This window comes from Nerophis lumbriciformis, linkage group LG11 (assembly GCF_033978685.3).
Source record: "Nerophis lumbriciformis linkage group LG11, RoL_Nlum_v2.1, whole genome shotgun sequence".
Lineage (NCBI taxonomy): Eukaryota > Metazoa > Chordata > Actinopteri > Syngnathiformes > Syngnathidae > Nerophis > Nerophis lumbriciformis.
In genome coordinates, this window is record NC_084558.2 from 5,068,710 (window position 1) to 5,091,989 (window position 23,280).

Here is a 23,280-nt window from a genome sequence, read left to right on the forward strand (position 1 = left end):
TCTAGATCAAGGGTGTCAAACGTACAGCTGAGTTGGCTGGAGCCTATCCCAGCAGCATTCGGGCGGAAGGCAGGGCACACCCTGGACAAGCCACAACTTCATCGCAGCCTCCTCCTTATATTCAAGCTTAAAAAAGAAAGGTTCTGAAACATAATTTGTCCCAAAGCAGTCTTTATTGTCTCTCATTAAGCCAGTCATGATTAGTAGTGTTGTTGTTGAACGGAAAAGCAAACGTTGTGATGAGTCTGTGAAATGAATCCGCCGCTGTATGCTTAAAATGTGCAAAAAATGTAAATATCATGTTGTTATGAATACATTAAATATATAGCGTGTATATAAAACTTTAGGGGTGTTGTGGGTGTTTTTTTTAGAGCGCTTTATAGGCGGACTAGAGCAACTCCCATTGTCTCCATTGTTAGTTGACTTTTGCTAACGTTTATTTACTAGTTAGAAAGCATAAAAAAAGAAAAACGTGTTCTTGTCCTAGATGGGGATTGTGAATGATGGTCAAAAAAAAAAAAGGTGCAGTTCCCCTTTAAGCTAGCTTCTATGAGCAAATAAAGACACGGAGTAAATGCCAGCTTTTACATGATATTCCAATTAACATGAAAAGACAATTTGTGAATCATGGAGAGGATGTGGAGCCTGTTAGCTGCTATTTGTATATTTGAATATGTGAACTGGAAGCTATTTGAATACACAACACTGAATTTGAGACACTTTTTTGAGACATAACATAAAACAAAATCAAATCTAGCTATGCCCAAAATAAAGGGGACAGATAATTCAAAGATTTTGATTTTATTCACAAGTTAATGTCGTTTGCTTTGTCGTATAGCTATGATAATCGCCAAAAATACAATACTAACGTGAAAGCAAGAGTTGGCATGTTAACATCCTGAATGTATTTTGAATGATACTTTTGTGTGCAATATCACAAGGTTGAATCAATGGGGGTGAACAAGAAAAAAAAAACTGAACCGGGCCTTTATGTTATCAACATATCTACATTTAATACACCGGAGGACAGCAAGAAAGAAAAAAATAACAAAAATAGCCCATTTTGTCAGAAAAGAAGATCTGAGATACACAAAGCTAATAATTATGTACACTGTCTGCAGCCGGTCGTGATACACTTTGCTAAAATATCAGTCAATGCAAAGTGGAGTTTTCAGGAAAGCTGGGAGGTATGGATGATAAATTACGCTCTCTGTCCAGCATTTCAGGATCACGGATGACACAGTGAACTTTGACCTATACTTTTCCACACTGATGATTGTTTAAGCAACAGATTTCTCATGAAAAGATAACCGCTAACAGCAATTTTGTATGCGTCGCTGCGCAACTTTGTGCGCATCCAAAGTGGCTTGTTTTAAGTGATGTCTTTAGATCAGTTAAGTTCTTTTTTTTTTTTTTACTTTAAACAAAACTCACACATTTAATGGAATATTCAGCATTTATAAAAATCCAGCAGCCATTTTTTTCATTAATTTCTCCAGTTCGAGCCTGATTTTTAAGAGAAGAACGTGTCCTGTTTAAAAACATGTTCAGCTCCATACTAAACAACACAGAATGCATACATTCATCTTATTCAATTGTCTGTACTTGAGTTTAACAAGAAGAGCTCATCAATCAAAAGCGTGCAGCCGAGGCTCAAAAGGGTTTGTGTCGCCATCTAGAGGTGAAGCTTGTAACAGTGAAAACACACACTTTTTTTTTTCCCCCTCCACTGTCATGTAAACTTGCATACAAAGTAACCCCCCTCAATGACAACGTAATTTTTTGGCATAGTTACCATTTCAGGTTGAAGTGTTTCAATGAATGCAAAAAACATATTTTCCCTTGGCAGGACACGAGAGCATTAGGTGATGCTTTGCTGGGATTGTGGCACTCGAGATAGAAATAGACCGAGAGAATGGCCTCCATGTTGTGGAAAGAAATCGGAGGATGAAAGTGTAGACGGTGGGACAGTCTTAAAGGGAGTACAGCCTCACAGGTTCAGAGCAGGATTCAAAGGGTTGCGGCATCTCCTGTTTGGTCGTCCATAGTGAGACAGTTCATAACTGCGCAAAGGTGAAGTGTCCTCGACAGTCTCATGTTGATTTAAGATGGAGAAATGGGGGACAAGGTGGCCAAGGGGGGGTTCCAACTCTTAGTAGTCCTCCACCCAACCGTTCTCCTGGATAAAGGCATCGATCACTTCCTTCATTGCCAGGTTGGGGATCAGCTGGTCCTGGGTCAGGGGGCTTCGAGTGACCGGGTCAAAATGGCCCACTCGCTGAATAAAGTGTTAAAATGGGATGTTGAAAGTGACAGAGTTCCACCTTGTTATTTCAAAACTACGCATATCCACTTAGGCCATGTTCACACCAACACGGATATTTCTTTTTTTTTTTTTTTTAATTTTTTAAACTCACATTTTCCACACTTTGTTAAAAAAATATCCAACAAATGTGGAGTTAAAAATAAAAACCCTGTCCACATAAAAACAATCACTGGCTGTCAGGCGCAATCTGCAGAAACCTGAAAAAGCTACCACAGCTGACCTGTGTAATCAATATAGTGATATATTAGAAATTAGGGAGGGTAATCTTACAACAACTAACAATTCGATTTGATTCTGATTCCTGTAGTGACAATTCGATTCTTAATCAATGCTCGTTTCTAACTGATTGTCGCAATATATTATTTGGTATAAAATGATAGAGGTTACAGATTACAAAAGCTCCTTTGGTTGCTGACATATGACGTACACGCACAGCCAGTAAAGCCTGATATATACTCTCTCGTCACGTAAATTATGTTAACGACGGCGTCTTGCTCCTTCCTCCTTGCGCCTCCCAAAAATCCTAGTGGCGACATGGACTGCAGAGCTGATTGGTCAGCTTTTGCCAATCAGGTTCCCTGAGCACAGGAGAGCAGACGTTGTGCTTGAAATGCACAAATTATTGCATGTAATAAAGCAAAAGTGATAGAACATTTGCATGCAGACTAATATTGTGTACTTAATATCTCAGTGCGCAATAAAAATTATTATTGAATGTGTTGTTTTTTAGCTTGTTCGGTTGTTGTTGTGTCCAAAAGAAGTTATACAATCCTATATCCTGCCGCTTCTCTCTTTTTGCCCTCTTCTCTTGCAAGGAGAGGATACCAGTCTGGAAAATGTACTAACTATTCTAAGTCAATACCTTCGGGAATATCTTATCCTTTGGTTTCTGAGTAAAACACCCATTAAAAGAAAACTGATGTTTCTGAATGATTAGTTCCACTGCCAACAAAGATGTCTATGTTGCATCTGTCATTGTCACTCTTCACAAGAAGGTAAATATCAAGTCAATGACAGCTATAGTTGCTTCTTTAAGAGACACTGCCCTTAAGTGTTTCAATGAGAATTACAAGTCAAGCGCTAGCCCCACAAAAGAGCTATAAACTAATTACGACGCAGGGGATGCAAGCTGAGTGATGCGAGAGTATATACCAGCCTTAAGCGCAAAGATGGCCTAAAAAAATATTTTTAAAAGACGGATTCTTAAAAAAATATATATATATATATATATATACATACAATTATTTTTTTACATTTATTCTTGGGTGTACATTATCTTTAAAATAAGCACACACTTACACGGTGCCAAGGAAACATGAATGTTTATTTTTTAATTCGCCTGTCCGTGCATGTTATAAGGTGTACAAAATTAAAACAAAAACCCAGAAGTCAATATCTTTGTCTTTGGTTTAAAAACATTAAAAAATAATGTTGCACCTTTCTACTGCCACAAAGCAAAAAGCCCCGCTGTACTCATAAAAACACACACATGTTGAAGCCAGAGTTTTTCAAAATGTACAGTCTGGCCTGAGTTTTCCCAATAAGCTCTGTTTTTAAGGAGAAAAAAAAACTATGTTTGCGTCTGGACGAGATGCCAAAACACAAGGGAAAATATGTGATTTTAAATATGCCTATTCGTGTGGACATGGCCTTACTATTGTCCACCTCTTTTCTACATATTGCCTTGTTCCTGTGTTTAGAAAATATACATAGATGCAAAGAGCCTATTTTTGCAGAAAGATTATTTCTTGAGATTTTATTTTTTTATCTTTAAGATTTATCTCCACCTGTTTTTAAGAACAATGTGAAGATGACAGGCTTGTTTTAACAAGTAACACTAAGGGCTTGATTTACTAAAGGTTTGCATGTACTAAAAAAACACGTGCAACCCTGATAGCAGATGCAAAGCTGATCTACTAAACATGTGCAAAGTAGATTGCGTCTTTACAACGTGATACGCTGATCATCAAAACGCCACAATACTGGATGGAGATGATGCAAATACAATTATTTAGCATGCCCAATGTGATTTTTCAAGCACCATTTTCTGTTTTATTTAGCAAGTGTCAGAAGGACGTGGAAACTGACAGTTCCACACACGGCTGCAAGATCAGTACCACCGCTGCACAGACATACGAGAATCCTCCGTCATTTGTGTGGGTGTCAACACTTTGGACGATCAGATATATAAAATATTCAACATATCGTCTATTTAGCAACATCATTTTATAACTTTATACTTTGCTAGATGACTTAAACGGCTAATTAAAACAAATTAATTGATGCATTTTGAGCTCCTTTAGTATTTTTTACTGATGTTCCTTTTTTTTTTACACATAATATATATTATTAAAATATTTTTTGTATGAATAAACTTATTGTAGTATGCATTTTTTGCGTATTGAGCGGAGTAATAAGTGCAGCGCCTCCCTTCCATGCACCTTCAGCGGTAATGAAAAAAAAAGAAGAAAAAAAAGAGGTCTCATTGTAGTTGCACTGCACGACTGCTTCTAAAATGTCCATAAAAAGAGGAAGATGTCTCCTGCTTGTTTAAAAACATAGCAACACCCCACAGATAAGGAGCATGATAACATGAATGTAAAGTAAATGAGTTTCACAGTGGTGATGTCCCATATAGTACACACAAAAACCTCATTTAGATAAGGCGGTCTGCACCACTTTTCAATTGCACACGCTTGATAGCAAGCAACACGCCCACTAACAGTACATACAATTTTATAAATTGCACACGCTGTACTACGTGGTGTTTGGATCTTAGTAAATCAGGCCCTAAGTATTCTAAGCCCACTGGCCAGAAATGAGGCAATGAATATAGAAGTTTCCCTGCAGGTTTTCTATTAACTACAGCTTTTCTTTATAAAGCAACTACTGATTAACACACCATACACATTTGATAAGTGAGCAGACTATTGGAGTTGTTAGTGCTACTTTTAAGTGTATTTGAACACAAATACTCTCAATAAATTCATGTCATGGTATTATTATCAAAGGTTTTTGTTCCCGTGTACGTCTTGACCGTCTATTGTTAAATATTTGTACCTGCAGGTGCTCCTCGATGTCCTTGCGGTCGTAGGTGATCCCGCTGGGTGTGATGCACGGCTCCCTCATCAGCTCAAAGCTGATCTTTCCACACAGATAATCTGGGATCTCGCGTTTCTGGTGAAACGCAAAACACAGCTTGCTGGCCAGAAGATTCTGTATTTACTCATCTGCACCTTTTACACACAACACCGATTTGCATTTAAGATTAATTTAACCTAAATACAACTAAAAATGACCACAGTGTACATTAGAGATGTTCTGCATTTTCACAAGCATTTCCAAAATGCAAGTGCACCTAAAAGTGTAGGAAAAGGCAGGGATGTTCAGTGAACAGTCAGGGGACCATTAGCGGCCACAGCTTATTTTATTCGTTGGCCTTTAAGTCTAAAAATAACATAAAACACATAAGAATGTAACAAAGGAGGATTAGAGTTACACTGAAAACATTTTTTAAAAGTTGCTTTGAGATATCATATCTTGACTTACAACAGACTGGTTGTAGCCATAAATAAACAGGCATACTGTATGCATATATCATGATGTATATAATGTATTGTATATTTTTATAATGTGATTGTTTCGCCACAAACAGCAAAATGATTGTCTGATTCTCAGAGGGACACAACTGTGATGATTATTGACAGTACACACACCATAGGTCTGTGCTGGTATCATCACTTTACTCACTTTTCTTTTCTCGTCGACTTGAGAGAAGAGCTCATCCATGTCCATTAAGTACTTGTCCTAATCAAGTCACATTCATGTTAGTCAAATGTAACGAGAAGCCAATCAGGACGTTACAAATATTTCCAAAACATACATGTTTGGATGCAATCTTGGCCGCGTCGCCTCCGTTTTGATCTTCGTCCTGCTTTTCCTTGTAGTCTTCAAGTTTTCTGCAGTAAATTAACAGTAAATTAGTTTTATGCAAAAAAAAACTAAATTAGCAAAAAAAAAGTCCCTGCTCTCACCGCTCCTTCTCAGCTAATATGAGTTTGCTGAGATAAGCGTGCAACTCGTTCTCCTGGTTGATGCGCTTCTCCTCAATGCTGTTCCAACGCTTTTTCTTGGCAATACGCAAGGCGCTCGGGATGTCGTCTCCAAAATTCAGCCTCTGTTCTTTTGCCAGATTGTATGCTGCAAAAACAACATTTTCATTTTCATCAAAAGATACCGGCGGTATTGTCTCAAGTATATGCCGCTTTCTAAAATATACCAGTATTAAGTATAATACCGGTATAGCATGCAGACCTAGCTACACATCTTAAAAATGAAGCAAGCTGCATACAAGAAAGCTGTTATTCATCCATACAGTTTTGTATACATTTTTATTTTTTTCCCAGCAAAAAAGCTGAACTAGCATGATATGATGTTGCTGTTAAAATGTGAGTGTAATGTTAACACTGTAGCTAACATAGCTATGTTAGTGTTACTAATGTTTGTGTTTGCAGTCACAGTCCTTAATGTTATATTGTTGTATGTCAAATATGTCATCAATTACTTCGGAACAATGCAGAATTACAGTGTATATGTAAAATTTGGATTGAGTGCACCACCACAGCGTTTTTTTAATCCGCACAGTCAAAGACAGGGGTGGACAAACAGCTAATTAGCATTCAAGCTACAAACACACAAAATGGAGTGTTTCTAAAAGGACTTATAAAAAGCACTTTTAAACTATAAAAAAGTCCAGTATTAAGGTTAGATATTGGACAACATACTTCCAATACACGATTGTGGGACCTCTAAATGTGGTTAAAATCGTTAAAAATACAATAATACTGGACCTTTAGTCATTTTTTAAAAATCAAAGTGGGTATGCTCATATTACAGATGTTTACAAAATAAAAATATTAATGATTGGATGGACTAGAACACAAAAAGCACCTGCACAATTTAATAAGAGACAATACAAATGCTGAATCAAAGATTCTGCCTTTTTGTTGGTATTATTTCAACAATATTTTGATTAATATTTCACACTTTAACAGGTAGGTTGAAATCACGTGACCTAGCGGCACATCTAGGCACTTCTGTGTTTCAGGCGATGGTCTAAGCCCCAATAGGGGAATAGGCTACTGTTTAGTTACCTGAATCCGTGCAGATTTAGGCTTATTTTGAAAGGTTTACAGGCAAATATAAAAGCGATAATGAAAAAATATTTAAAATGGGATGGAGTGGATTTTTACACTCTTAAAAAATATATATTTTTTAATGATTTAACCCATTTATCATCACCAAGAGGTTCCTGCTACCTCACTTCAATTGACACTTACGGTATTTAGAGAAGAAAAGATTGGAGGCAAATCATGTCTTTACATCTGAGGGCTCCACAATTTAAGCAATAATTCGTGAAAGATAAAGTTGGATTTATTTGTGCATTGTAAGTACCATATTTGATTGACATAACGAGTGTGGTTCTGCTGTGATCGTGACACTAACGAGAAAAAGGATACGTTTGTTTGAAGTTGATTTCCTGCTACAAATTTTAGTCTCATCTGCAATTCATGTCTGAAGTTGTTTTTATGGTGTGAAGTTCAGATTTTGTCTCAATATTTAGCTTTCTATGTCCCTGTTGTTCAGCAATGTTTGCTAGTTATACAGTATCAAGATTACAGTATATGTTGTTGAGCATACGAGAGATTTATTCATCTAGTTTATTAATACTATTAAGGATATTTTCTTGATGCTAACAAATATCACCAAAGAGGCTATAATTCAATCGTCCGTGTCGAATTAAGCACTTGGCTTTCCTACACAACAACTAAGCTCTTAGTTTCTGTTATGAAAATCGACAACAAAAATACGGTGTATTGGACCAACAATCACAATATTTATTACTAGTTAGACTTGAGTTTATTTGCACAACCAGGTCTTCGTATTTATATTTAGGCATAGCAACCACAAAAGAACAAAAAACAAATGCGATCTATTGCCACTTCTTTACGTTTAGTTCTGCTATCAAACACAACTAATATAGTAGAGAATAAACTTGAATGCATCACAGAAAGTTTCTCAAACAAATCAAATGTTCAAACAAAACATTTTACAAAGTGATCGCTGCAAACACAAGCAATTCGATTGTATTCCACAAGATGATGTGATTATTTTAGGAGCCATTTCCTTTGATGCACTTTCATTTTATCCTGACTTTATTACCTTTATGAGCCACTTCTTTCGGGATTCTATGACATATATTTCCTATCTCTCTATTTGAACAACTGGGACAACCAAGAACAGAACAGCAATACGGCATATTCCACTCAACGCTACACTCACTCACTTGTTTAAATGCTACGCTCAAGCTGCTTGATCGTCGTGTGAATTAGGCCACAAAGAAGAAAAAGTGATCTGACGTCATATGCAACCCTCCTATTGAGGACAATGTTAAATTTTATGATACAGCTTTTATATTGAAAATCCCTTGGATGACACAGGTGTACCTGATTTTGTGATCAGTGAGTGCGGTGCCATGTTTCCTACAAGACAGAGAGAAAAAAAAACACCAGGTTTGTTCTGACCTTTCTGCAGGTTCCCGATGGCTTCGTCGTAGTTCTCTAGCTCCAGGTGACACTGCCCCAGGAAGAAGTGGGCCTTGACTGACTGACTGTCCAGCTCCAGGGCGTGCTTACAGTCTGCCAGAGCCTTGTCGTGCTGCTGCAGCTTCACATGGCACAGGGCCCTGTTGGTGTAGTACACTGCCACGGACGGGTTCCGGTTCTGGAAGGCAGGACATGGCAAACTTCACACATTCAAACAATTCCAAAATGCATCAAACAACAATGCAATTCCCTCACTATAGCTTTGCTGTAGCATGTAGCAGCCTCCTGGTACTTGCGACAGAGGAACAAGCGGTTCCCTTGCTCTTTCAGCTCCTGCGCGGTGGAACTCTTCTCCGGGCTGCCAGCCATCTTCTCCACCGGCTCCGCGGGGCCCGCCTCGCCCTGCTTCCCAATCCTGTTCCCCGTCTCTTCGGCTGGCTGAACTGACAGGTTTTAAGAACACCCTGTCCTGCCTGGATCTCGAACACTGTTCCAAGAGAGGACATGCTGGTTTGTTAGGGGTGTGCATATATGCAAGTTTTGTTAGAGGTGTGCATGTGAGGTCTAGGCTTGTTTTGAATATGAGTATGAATGACTTATATGACTTACTTATGATGATATATTGAGAATTGTAAGCACATTGTTCTGGGCAAATTGAGTTATGCGGAACCAGATGAATGTGATAAACTGTGGTTCAGAGTGTTGGGATATATTATGTTGGTATATAATTAAGATAATGAAGGATGAAGTGATTAAGAAATGTTTAGTATATATATGCTTAGAATAGGCCGTGCAACAAATCATATCCTTTAAGTTCCAGTTGAAACTGGGTGCAAGTTCGCCCACATTCTTTCCACTGTTGATGTGACTTCTTTGCCGAGATCTGAAGGACAACACCAGATATGAAGTCGGAGTCCAGGAAGGACAAGGCAGAGGAAGATTCCACGCCTGGAAACAGACACCTCAATGCATATTCATACATTGTGATGTATATTGTATAGCGCTCAGACAAATTGTATTAGAATTGTATCCAATAGGGAATAAATACTTTTGATTTTGAGTTTATGCATCGTGTCCTCTTTAAACATCTTCTGGCTCCAGATTAAACAAATACGTCGACAAGAGGAAACTGGATATTAATTAGACTTAGACTTCCTTTTTATTGTCATTCAAATTTGAACTTTTACAGAACAGATAAGAATGACATTTTGTTGCATTCGCTCGTTGTAGTGCAAGATGAAAGAGCAATAAGGTGCAGAAATAAATAAATAGATTACTGTACGGATAAATATATTGCACTTTTTCATATGCATCCACGTTTATGGATGTATGTTATAACGTCTTTATATTCCAGCGAGTTAATCCGTTTTTGGGGGGGAATTGAGGGAATTATTTTGATGCGGGAATAATAAGCTGTTACAGAACCTGGAGGTTCTGCAGAACCTCTTTCTGGAGTCCAGCAGTGAAAACAGTTAACACAGTTCAAGTAACTATGTAAAAAGGGGGGAGATTCAAAAAGTTTATACTTCTTCCCATTACACTTTTGAGACATGTTTGCTTTAATTATATTTAATTTTAATCCTGCGCTCTGGATCTTTCTGTGTGGAGTTTGCATGTTCTCCCTGTGACTGCGTGGGTTCCCTCCGGGTACTCCGGCTTCCTCCCACCTCCAAAGACATTCACCTGGGGATAGGTTGATTGGCAACACAAAATTGGCCCTCTTGTGTGAATGTGAGTGTGAATGTTGTCTGTCTATCTGAGTTGGCAACTTGTCCAGGGTGTACCCCGCCTTCTGACAGAATGCAGCTGAGATAGGCTCCAGCGCCCCCCACGACCCCAAAAGGGACAAGCGGTAGAAAATGGATGGATGGATGGATTTATTAATTCAATTTTCTTTTCTTTTTTGTGAAATAATAATATTGCCATTGAGCACAAGACTGCTCACTGGAGATAAGCATGTATATTAAGTACTACATGTAGGGCTGGGGGATATATCGATATATCGCGGGTTTGTCTCTGTGCGATATAGAAAATGACTATATCGTGATATTCGAGTATACGTTCTCACGCAGTTGCTTTTAGCTGCAGGCATTACACTACAGGCTCTTCTCACTCTTTCTAGTCTCTCCTTCTCACAGAGACATAAACAGGCGCACCTTCTTACATACGTCACATACGTATACGCCCTCGCTGAGCAGAGAGGTAGCAGCATGGCTAAAGTTAGCTGTGGCGCAAGTGGTAATACAAGAGAAAGAAGGTGCGAATCTGGTAACAAATGAAGGAAGAATTAATTCCTAAGAAAAACAGCACAGGGTCCATCGTCTGGCAGTGGTTTGGCTTCAAGTGGGAATATGTCGAACAGACAACCGTAATTTGTCAAGTGTGGGGCGAAAGCGTTGCTACAAAAAGTAGCATTACTGCTAATATGTAGCATAATTTGAAAAGTCACCCGTGAGAGAATGAAGAGTGCTTACTCCGCACGTCAACATCTCCGTTCGGTGCCACACCAACAAAATGCCGAGGCAACCATTTCCACACCAACACCGTATGAAAAAAAAATAGTCCACGACATAAGGAGATAAAGTCCGCCGGAACCTACAACAGTTATTGAAATATCTTGTGTGACATCATGCACAAAAGTGCACTTTATTTGTTTTAAACTATTGTAGTGGCGTTCTGTACAAAAAGTGCACTTTAATTTAGTGTTGTTTTGATTTGTCATCTTGAGGACATCATGCACAAAAGTGCACTAATAGCTTGTTTTAAAATGTCTCTGACAATCTTGCACGTTCTGTTTTGAAATGACATGAATCTTTGTGCCACTGCTTAATAACTGTTTAATAAATACAATTTTGGTGAATTGACTTAGTTGTGATTTCCCTCTCAGCATGGAAGTTTAAAATGAGCATATATTAATGCAGTATGAACAAAAATGTTTTAATGTAGGCACGTAGAATCATCATACTGGTGTGATTATATGCATCATGTGTTCATTCAAGGCTAAGGCAAAATATCGCGATATACAGGTAAAAGCCAGTAAATTAGAATATTTTGAAAAACTTGATTTATTTCAGTAATTGCATTCAAAAGGTGTGACTTGTACATTATATTTATTCATTGCACACAGACTGATGCATTCAAATGTTTATTTCATTTAATTTTGATGATTTGAAGTGGCAACAAATGAAAATCCAAAATTCCATGTGTCACAAAATTAGAATATTACTTAAGGCTAATACAAAAAAGGGATTTTTAGAAATGTTGGCCAACTGAAAAGTATGAAAATGAAAAATATGAGCATGTACAATACTCAATACTTGGTGGGAGCTCCTTTTGCCTCAATTACTGCGTTAATGCGGCGTGGCATGGAGTCGATGAGTTTCTGGCACTGCTCAGGTGTTATGAGAGCCCAGGTTGCTCTGATAGTGGCCTTCAACTCTTCTGCGTTTTTGGGTCTGGCATTCTGCATCTTCCTTTTCACAGATTTTCTATGGGGCTAAGGTCAGGGGAGTTGGCGGGCCAATTTAGAACATAAATACCATGGTCCGTAAACCAGGCACGGGTAGATTTTGCGCTGTGTGCAGGCGCCAAGTCCTGTTGGAACTTGAAATCTCCATCTCCATAGAGCAGGTCAGCAGCAGGAAGCATGAAGTGCTCTAAAACTTGCTGGTAGACGGCTGCGTTGACCCTGGATCTCAGGAAACAGAGTGGACCGACACCAGCAGATGACATGGCACCCCAAACCATCACCCAACCATGCAAATTTTGCATTTCTTTTGGAAATCGAGGTCCCAGAGTCTGGAGGAAGACAGGAGAGGCACAGGATCCACGTTGCCTGAAGTCTAGTGTAAAGTTTCCACCATCAGTGATGGTTTGGGGTGCCATGTCATCTGCTGGTGTCGGTCCACTCTGTTTCCTGAGATCCAGGGTCAACGCAGCCGTCTACCAGCAAGTTTTAGAGCACTTCATGCTTCCTGCTGCTGACCTGCTATATGGAGATGGAGATTTCAAGTTCCAACAGGACTTGGCGACTGCACACAGCGCAAAATCTACCCGTGCCTGGTTTACGGACCATGGTATTTCTGTTCTAAATTGGCCCGCCAACTCCCCTGACCTTAGCCCCATAGAAAATCTGTGAAAAGGAAGATGCAGAATGCCAGACCCAAAAACGCAGAAGAGTTGAAGGCCACTATCAGAGCAACCTGGGCTCTCATAACACCTGAGCAGTGCCAGAAACTCATCGACTCCATGCCACGCCGCATTAACGCAGTAATTGAGGCAAAAGGAGCTCCAACCAAGTATTGAGTATTGTACATGCTCATATTTTTCATTTTCATACTTTTCAGTTGGCCAACATTTCTAAAAATCCCTTTTTTGTATTAGCCTTAAGTAATATTCTAATTTTGTGACACACGGAATTTTGGATTTTCATTTGTTGCCACTTCAAATCATCAAAATTAAATGAAATAAACATTTGAATGCATCAGTCTGTGTGCAATGAATAAATATAATGGACAAGTTACACCTTTTGAATGCAATTACTGAAATAAATCAAGTTTTTCCAAAATATTCTAATTTACTGGCTTTTACCTGTATATCGTGTATCGCGATATGATCGAAACACATCGAGATATTAAAAAAATCGCCCAGCCCTAACTACATGTATGATGTGGAGCTGACTATGACATACACCAACTACATGTCCCCTGCAATGCATCTGCAGTGCGTGTTCAAAGCACCCGAAAAAAAAATGTAGTCTTTATTCCGCTGACTGAGCACGCAGCTCGATTGGCTTGTACACCCGGCAATTTAACGCTTCATGAGGCAAATAACGGCTCGTTAACGCACAATCACAGCAAACTACAATGCAATTTTTCCTCGGCGTGTTGCATTAACCGAGGTTGGCTTTTTTTTTGCAAACAAAAGTAGCAACAGCAGAGACAGTGACAACGCTGCTATCATGTTAGCATATAGCATTCCAATTGACGTTAGCTAATTAGCCACCTAGCATACCCATAAACGCTGTCCCTAGTGTCTGTTAACGAATCACTTACACTCACTGTGGAACATAAACCACTTTCAGCAGCACGAAACGCGAATAACGTTTAGAATTTGTCCAAAAGCAGGCCTTTAAAGGCCTCAGCGTGTAGTTTAAATACCACCGCTAGGCAACATCAACAATGCTAAGTTAGCTAATATGCTGGGCGGTGTGTTGCTTACAAAATATCTATAATTGTGTTTCCGACGACAGCTGCCATTAAATTGCAGTTATGTGATGGCAGTTCCAGCACCCACCTTAGAAAAGACGTGTCACATCTAAACAAAGCGCGTTTCATAAGATCCGCTATGAAATTGTGTTGGGTTCAATGTCTCTCCGGTGAGCTATCATGACAGATTGTTGTTGTGCTGACGTCACGCTAAGTGACGTGGACGGAAGCCGCAATGGCTATTTCCTGGTCTGTAAACAAAAAAAGTAACTATTCTATCATAACGCATTTTTGATGCATATTCAACAACATTGCCTAATATAGAGAACAATTTTATTTTCATTCATCAATTTGGACTCACTGCTTTGTTGAGTCACAAATCAGTGCAGTGCAAAGTAACACCAGCAGAGGACGTTCTAACTACAGTTTTCGTAAATTGGCCCGAGTGTGTGAGTGTGAGTGTGAGTGTGAATGTTGTCTGTTTTTTTTTTTGGTTGATTGAAACTTTCATTAGTAGATTGCAGAGGTGGGACCAAGTCATTGTTTTGCAAGTCACAAGTAAGTCTCAAGTCTTTGCCCTCAAGTCCGAGTCAAGTCCCGAGTCAAGACAGGCAAGCCCCGAGTCAAGTCCAAAGTCAAGACTGGAAAGTCTCAAGTCAAGTCCTAAGTCCTGCATTTTGAGTTTCGAGTCCTTTCAAGTCCTTTTAACCACAGACTAATATATTAACACAGATTGTGTATGCTTTTCAAACGCTGTATTTATTTATTAAAACAAGTGCATTTTAAATTGCAGGAAATAAAATTGTGCTGACATTGCACTTTATAATAGCACTATTAACCAGTCATTTTAAACATTAACTCATTCCTTTACAGAACAAACACATTGAAAAATAAAGTGCAAATGTACTTATTTGTACAAAAGTGTTAACATTGAAAAAACATGACATATACGTGAACATAACAAAAAAGTTGTACTTTTTATATGTCAGGGCCCTATGCTGCATTGCATTTGCAAAAGACCAAATTAGCCAAGAGTCTGTCAGTCATTTGTGCACGATGGGGGCGTAGTATGATGCCACCATGGCTGAAAACTCGCTCCACTGGAGCACTGGAGGCAGGCACTGCCAAGACTCTCATGGCCACTCGGAACAGTGAAGGAAGAGTCTTCATGTTCAATGCCCAGGACAAAAGGGGGAGAGAGTTTTTTTGGGTTGGTGCACTACTTGTAAGTGTATCTTGTGTTTTTTATGTTGATTTAATTAAAAAAAGAAAAAGAAAAAAATTATTTCTTGTGCGGCCCGATACCAAATCGATCCACGGACCAGTACCGGGCCGCGGCCCGGTGGTTGGGGACCACTGAGGTAAACAACCAACAGTATGTCAGAAAGCTAGCTAAAACGGTACACATATTCATAATATAGTATACATTTTAACTGACCTTTATTTTACTATTTTTGTCTTTTTTTAGGTGGCTAAAATACGCGGTGCTGCTGACCGCCGTCTAACGTTACGTGTGATATATTGACTAACGTAACCCTGCTTGAAAAAAATCACTGAACAAAAAGTATGAATAAGGTAGTGAACTGCAACGGATTCCCGTGTTTGCAATAACGTTATAACGTTAGCAGTGAGTTTACAGCCTCACTGATTTAACTACACAGCAAATAAAAGTCACGTTACTTAGCCAATAAACGTTATCTTACATTCAAAACTTACCGTTCTTTGTGCAACTTCAAATGCCGGACGAAGTTGGAAGTTGTTGCCTCTCCATCAGTCATTTTCGAACCGCATGTGTTGCATACTGCAAACCGTTTTGTGTTGACCACCTCGTAATTTTTATACCCAAACAAAGTTATTTTAGGTATCATTTTTTGTTCACTGACGTGTGGTTTGGACATGTCTTCTTCGTTGGTTGTCCTGCAATTTGATTGGATGAATGCTGTGTGATGAAAACAAAGTAGATCTAATTTGATTGGCTGTTGTACTGAGACCACACCAGCTGACACACGCAACGCTGATAGACAAGTACACAATGAAAAATACGGAGCGCTCCCGAATAACTTTTTCATCTTTGGGTTTTGGGGAAAGTAGCAAGTCATGTCAAGTCATGTCAATTCAAAAGGCTCAAGTCCAAGTGAAGTCACAAGTCATTGATGTTAAAGTCTAAGTCGAGTTGCAAGTCTTTTTACATTTTGTCAAGTCGAGTCTAAAGTCATCAAATTCATGACTCGAGTCTGACTCGAGTCCAAGTCATGTGACTCGAGTCCACACCTCTGGTAGATTGCACAGTGCAGTACATATTCCGTACAATTGACCACTAAATGGTAACACCCGAATAAGTTTTTCAACTTGTTTAAGTTGATTCATGATACAGATATATACTATCATCATAATACAGTCATCACACAAGATAATCATCAGAGTATATACATCGAATTATTTACATTATTTACAATCCGGGGTGTGGGATGTGGAGAGGGGCGGAGGGGGGGTTAGGTTTAGTTGATATCAACACTTCAGTCATCGACAATTGCATCATCAGAGAAATGGACATTGGAACAGTGTAGGACTGACTTGGTAGGATATGTACAGCAAGTAGTGGACATAGAGAGAGAGATCAGAAAGCATAAGAATAAATATCTACATTTGATTATTTACATTTGATTATTTACAATCCGGGGAGGTAGGATGTGGAACGGAGGGTGTTAGTTTAGGGTTGAAGTTGCCTGGAGGTGTTGCCTGTCTATCTGTGTTGGCCCTGTGATGAGGTGGCGACTTCTCCAGGGTGCACCCCGTCTTCCGCCCGAATGCAGCTGAGATAGGCTCCAGCACCCCCCGCCACCCCGAACGGGACAAGCGGTAGAAAATGGATAGATGGAGGGTTTTTGTTCAGTGATGATGCGACATTTTTGAGTTGAGTCGAGTTCCAGTTTATTTCGAACATGCATGCATACAACTTGATACATCACAATTTGCTGTTTCTCATTTTAGTTTTAAAATTTAAATTAAAACGAATCAATCAATCAATCAATCAATGTTTATTTTTATAGGCATAAATTACAAGTGTCTCAAAGGGCTGCGCAAGCCACAACGACATCCTCGGTACAGAGCCCACATAAGGGCAAGGAAAAACTCCAGTGGGACGTCGATGTGAATGACTATGAGAAACCTTGGAGAGGACCGCATATGTGAGTTGTCTTTATTTTTAAACTATCGTGCCGTGATTTTACCAGTCTGACCCTCTTGGGAGTAGATTTTTCTCCATGTGGCCCCCCATCTACAATGAGTTTGACACCCCTGCTAAAGTCATTTCAAATGTCAACTTTCTGGCTTTAAGAAACACTAAAATAAATCAAGAAAATAAATTGTGGTAGTCAGTAACAGTTTAATTTTAGATCAAGCGGAGTGAAAACAATACGGAATCACTCAATTTTAAGTATAATTATGGAATCACCCTATACATTTTCATCTCCAAAACTAACGCCTGCCTCAGATTGCCTCTGTTCATTAGTCTGCAGTTAAAAAGGAGTGTTCACATCTTGGAGAGCTGTTGCACCAGGTAGATTAAAATGACTGATGGCTTCAATACGAGAGATGTCAATTAAAACAAAGGAGAAAATTATTAAAGTTCTTCAATCACGTAAATCATCAGGCAATGGTGCAAAAGTTGTTGATTGTTCACAATCAGCTACGTCTAAAATCTGGAACAGGTACAAACAGCATGGAAAGGTTCAAATGCAAGCATACTGGTAGACCAAGGAAAGTATCAAAGTGTCAAGACAGAAAACTTAAATCAATATGTATTGAAAACCGAAAATGCACAGCAAAAAAAATGTAGTGTGACGATCGGTTTAGCCGGAGTATGATTTCAACGCAGAGCAAAAAATAAATAAGAATAATAACAAAAAGCGCACCCAAAAAGGAGTGAAGGAAAATAACAGAGGATGCACACAAGGTGTGGGGAAACAGAACTTGCACACAGAGAATGTGGAGAAGTAACAGTTAACAGAACACGGCAAGCCCGGGACTAAGCCACAGGGAACAAGAAACGTGAGTGGAGCCAAAGCATAGGAGATGTACGCAACTTGAAGAGTTAAACTGTCAGGAATCCACTGGAGCCGAGTGAAGGGACTGGAGAGTTTAAGTAGCCAGGGGAAAACAGGCATTGCAACAAAAGGAAGATAGACCCCAGCAGAGCTGTCAGATCATGACATGAAGAACAAATGGGCGGAAACTGGAGTCATTGTCCGTGACAGAACTGTAAGAAAGCACCTAAAGAAAGTGGAATTTAAATAGAGAAAATGTACAAAACCCAAAACCAGTGAAGTTGGCACGTTGTGTAAATCATAAATAAAATAATACAATGAATTGCAAATCCTTTCCAACCTATATTCAATTGTATACAATGCAGAGACAAGATATTTAACGTTCAAACTGGTAAACTTTGTTATTTTTTGCAAAACAAAAGTTGTCATTAACACCAAAACATAAAAAACAGGGTTGCAACGGGCTAAAGAAAAGCAATCATGGACTATGGATGACTTGGTCAAGGTCATATTCAGTGATGAATGGTGAAACTGCATTGGGCAAGGTGATGATGTTGGAACTTTTGTTTGGTACCGTTCCAATGAGATTTACGAAGACGACTGCCTGAAGAAAACATGCACATTTCCACAGACAGTGATGATATGGGGCTTGTGGTCAGGTGAAGGCACTGGAGAGACAACTGTCATTACATCTTCAATAAATGCACAAGTTTATGCTGGCATTCTGGACACTTTTCTTATTCTGTCAAACGAAAGGATGTTTGACGATGATGGCAATATTTTCAAGAACTGTAAAAACTTTCCTTGAAGAAAAACACCCAAGGTTAATGTCATGACTTTCAAATAGTCCGGATCTCAATTCAATTGAAAATCTGTGGTGGAAATTGAAGAAAATGTTTCATGACAAGACTCCGACTTGCAAAACTGATCTGACAACAGCGATCAGAGAAAGTTGGAGCAAGATTGATGAAGAGGACTGATTGTCCCTCGTTAAGTCCATGCCTCAGAGACTGCAGGGCAGCTGTTATAAAAGCCATAAGTGGTGCAACATACTACTATTTTTCTTTGTTTGTCTTTCAATAATCCATAATTATCTCCTCAGAATTGATTGATTTCATATTTTCTTCTCTGATTGAAAAATGTATGTGTTACTGAATACCACAATTTATTTTCTTGATCTATTTGTTTGTTTGTTTTTTAAGCCAAAAAGTAAATAGTTTTGTGTCATGTCTGTTATCTGCTTTTTTTTCCTTTCAAAATTAAACAACTGAATGAACATCCTGCAATTTCACAGATTTTTGCCAGGGGTTATATACATGTCTGCAGTTGGCACAATTAATGCTCCCCCCCCAAAAAAAGTCTATATATATATATATATATATATATATATATATATATATATATAGCACAATTAATGCTCCCAAAAAAAAAAGTCTATATATATATAAAAAGTCTATATATATATATATATATATATATATATATATATATATATATATATATATATATATATATATATATATATATATATATATATATATACATATATAATGCTCCCAAAAAAAAAAGTCTATATATATATAAAAAGTCTATATATATATATATATATATATATATATATATATAAATATATATATATATATATATATATAGACTTTTTATATATATATTGACTTTTTTTTTTGGGAGCATTAATTGTGCCAACTTTGTATATATATATATTTATATATATATATATATATATATATATATACCGTATATATATATATATATATATATATATATATATATATATATATATATATATATATATATATATATATATATATATATATATATAAATGTATATATATATATATATATATATATATATATATATATATATATATATATATATATATATATATATATATATATATATATATATATATATATATATATATATATATATATATATATATATATATATATAAAATATGTGTGTGTATATAAATATATGTTAAACTGCGCAAGTGTAAACTGATTACTGGGGATGGCGTTGCGCAGTTGGGAGCGTGGCTGTGCCAGCAAACTGAGGGTTCCTGGTTCAATTCCCACCTTCTCCCTTCTCCCAACCTCGTCACGTCCGTTGTGTCCTTGAACAATGCACTTCACCCTTGCTCCTGATGGTTGGTGGTTAGGGCCTTGCATGGCAGCTCCCGCCATCAGTGTGTGAATGTGTGTGTGAATGGGTGAATGTGGAAATAGTGTCAAAGCGCTTTGAGTACCTTGAAGGTAGAAAAGCGCTATACAAGTATAACCCATTTACCATTAAAAAATATACCGCATATGTCTTTAAAAGTGTAATAATATGCACTTCTCTTCTGATTAGATCCCAAAGTGGATGTTGTTGCCTGTTCAGCGCCATTATCACTATAGCAAATTTAAAAGGAAGATAATCCGTAATAATTTGCATTGGTGTTTGATATCAGGGGCATCCCACCCATGAAGAAAATTCACCACACGCACGCATGCACACAAACACACAACCAGAGATAAGTCTATAGCTGACCCCCTGTGGCCCCCTTTATAATACAAAGACCATTTCGATTTCAGATGAATTAGCAAGATAGTGATTGTGGACGGGATCACTTTCATTCCAGGTTGTGAAGCCTCGGCAAAGGCCTTGTGTGAAGATTAGTGCACATCCTTAGTGCAAACACACTGATAAATAAATGAGTGAAGGTTGGGGGTGGGGGCTGGGGGGTATTGCTGTGTGTCCCCAGCTGTGTTTACCAGACTGGTTCCCCCCTTATCCCATAGAGCACCCACCTATGCTGTAGGAGTACAGGCCCAAACTGGCACAGGGGTGCTAAATGTTTAGTGACAAGATCGTCACACCGCTCATGAAGTCACTTTTTTGTGTTATTTTGTTTTCTATCTGGTCTCGATTTTGTTTGCAAAGTTTAATAATATGGCCATGCTTCAAATAAATACTGTTTCAGTTGTTTACGTTTAAACTGCCTGCCCCTCACTCGCTGCCATTGTGTCCCTCGTATCCCAACCGCCGGTCCCCCCCTCGCCTCAATTCAAACCTATACTGCCCGCTGCACCAGCTGGCTGAGCTTCCTGTCGCCGTGGCAACGGGATGAGGAAGTTACCCGGCTCTCTTCTGGCAAACAGCTGAAAGGCAGCCACTTCCTGATTGATTCTTTCTATCCTTTCCTTCTCCCGTTTTTCGGTGCCAAAATGTGGCTGAAAAGAGAGCAAGAGAGGGGAGGGAAAAAAGGGAAGTCTTCTTAAGGGAAAGCTCAGGTTCAAATGAGTAAAACAAAAGTAGCATTGAGCCACGTTGGCGGCCCTTTGTGGGCTGTCTTTGCTCATTTGGAGAGAGGTAAAGGCTGTTAGACTTTTTGGATGCAGCAAATATAAAATAACACACGGAAGAGGAAAAACAGTTGGTTGTTCATGTGATTGATGAATGGCCATTGTTTTATGCAATACATGCTTTTATTACATCGAGGCAAGACTACTGTAACTCACTTTACTTTGGCCTTGGACAGTCCTCCCTTTGAGGAGGTACAGAATGCAGCAGCCTGCTTGCTAACAGGGACCAAGCAATGGGAGCACATGACCCCTGTGCTCTCGGATCTCCATTTAAGGATCGATTCTAAATGCTGTTCTTAGTTGTTAAATGCTTATGGACTTGCCCCCATCTTAACTAGCTGTCTGAGCAGGTAGAGCATTGAGGTCTGGGAAAAAAACTGCTCCTGTCTGTCCCACGCTCTGGACTCAGCAATGGAGGGGACAGAGCCTTGGCTGGAGTTGCCTCTAAATCATGGAATAATCTACCTCTCCATATTAGGGCTGCTTAAACATTAGAGCATTTTAAAACCTTGCTAATTCATTTTCTCAAGCATTTCGCGAACAACACCTTGGTTTTATATTGTTTCACCTCAACAATTTTTTTGCTGTTATTTTATTTGTGTTTATTCTATTATTCACTGTTTTATTGCTTTAATTGTCTTATGTGCAGCACTTCAGTCAACAAAGGTTGTTTTAATGTGCTGTTTAACTAAAGGGATTGTTTCCATATATTCATACTTGCCAACCTTGAGACCTCCGATTTCGGGAGGTGGGTGGGGTGGGCGTGGGCGGGGGGTGGGGCGGGGGCGTGGTTGGGGGCGTGGTTAAGAGGGGAGGAGTATATTTACAGCTAGAATTCACCAAGTCAAGTATTTCATATATATATATATATATCTAAGAAATACTTGACTTTCAGTGAATTCTAGCTATATGTATATATATATATATATATATATATATATATATATATATTTATTTTATTATATATATATATATATATATGTATATATAAATAAAAGAAATACTTGAATTTCAGTGTTCATTTATTTACACATATACACGCACATAACACTCATCTACTCATTGTTGAGTTAAGGGTTGAATTGTCCATCCTTGTTCTATTCTCTGTCACTATTTTTCTAACCATGCTGAACACCCTCTCTGATGATGCATTGATGTGTGGCACTCACAAAAGTGCTTTCATCAAATGCATTAGAGACTGGAATCTTCCATCTCTCCCTAGCATGCCCCAAAACCGGTCAATCTTTGCTTCCTGAGGAAGATCTTCAGTGCCAAGCACTTGGTAGTCCACTACTTCTTCCCGGAGGCTATCCAGGTCCAATCGCAGCTGCGGCTTGGAATTTACAAGCTGTTATGAGAGTAGCGTATGTGTGTGTGTGGCCCTTTAATAGGTGAGCATGTGAGGTGAGTGACGTCAGTGAGTGTGTGGGCGAGAGAAGAGAGGGAGCGGTAGCGTCAGTGCGAGCGGGACTAGTTTGTTTTGTGTTGGATTGACTGTGTGCAAGCAATCAATAAAGCAAGATTTGCAACTAATCGCAGGCAGGAAAGGTGCAACAAAGCGTATTTCTTCATCTTACTCGTCGTCGGCGTCGCCATGGCTGTATCTTCCTCGTTCTTCTGCTTCGTCTCCTTGTTGTGTGCACAGTTGTGCACTGCACTCTCTAAAAGCCGTATATGTTATTGATGTTATAGATGGCAGTATTGTCCTGTTTAAGAGTGTCACAACATTG

General features: G+C 38.7%; 1 protein-coding gene across 2 annotated transcripts; it reads right to left on the reverse strand.

Moving 5' to 3' along the window:
* Positions 1-987: 987 nt before the first annotated feature.
* stub1 (STIP1 homology and U-Box containing protein 1) lies at positions 988-14,357 on the reverse strand. Of its 2 annotated transcripts, none has more exons than XM_061967642.1 (8): positions 14,227-14,357; positions 9,187-9,418; positions 8,911-9,109; positions 6,361-6,526; positions 6,210-6,285; positions 6,077-6,133; positions 5,387-5,503; positions 988-2,278 (listed from the first exon to the last, which is right to left on the reverse strand). In XM_061967642.1, the coding sequence occupies exons 2-8, from the start codon at positions 9,298-9,300 to the stop codon at positions 2,153-2,155; spliced, it is 855 nt and encodes a 284-aa protein (XP_061823626.1). In that variant the 5' UTR covers positions 9,301-9,418; positions 14,227-14,357; the 3' UTR covers positions 988-2,152. The 2 variants fall into 2 exon arrangements, with proteins under 2 accessions (XP_061823626.1, XP_061823625.1); XM_061967641.1 differs by lacking the exon at positions 14,227-14,357 and adding an exon at positions 9,778-9,874.
* Positions 14,358-23,280: the final 8,923 nt, after the last annotated feature.

Bases quoted from the DNA above. Each gene is read 5' to 3' on its own strand.
- stub1 (XM_061967642.1), bottom strand. From the start codon at position 9,300: ATGGCTGGCAGCCCGGAGAAGAGTTCCACCGCGCAGGAGCTGAAAGAG. The intron at 6,134-6,209 runs GTATGTTTTGGA...TGACTTGATTAG, and splicing joins CCAAGATTGCATCCAAACAT to GACAAGTACTTAATGGACAT. The intron at 2,279-5,386 runs GTACAAATATTT...CACTTTATTCAG, and splicing joins ACATCGAGGAGCACCTGCAG to CGAGTGGGCCATTTTGACCC.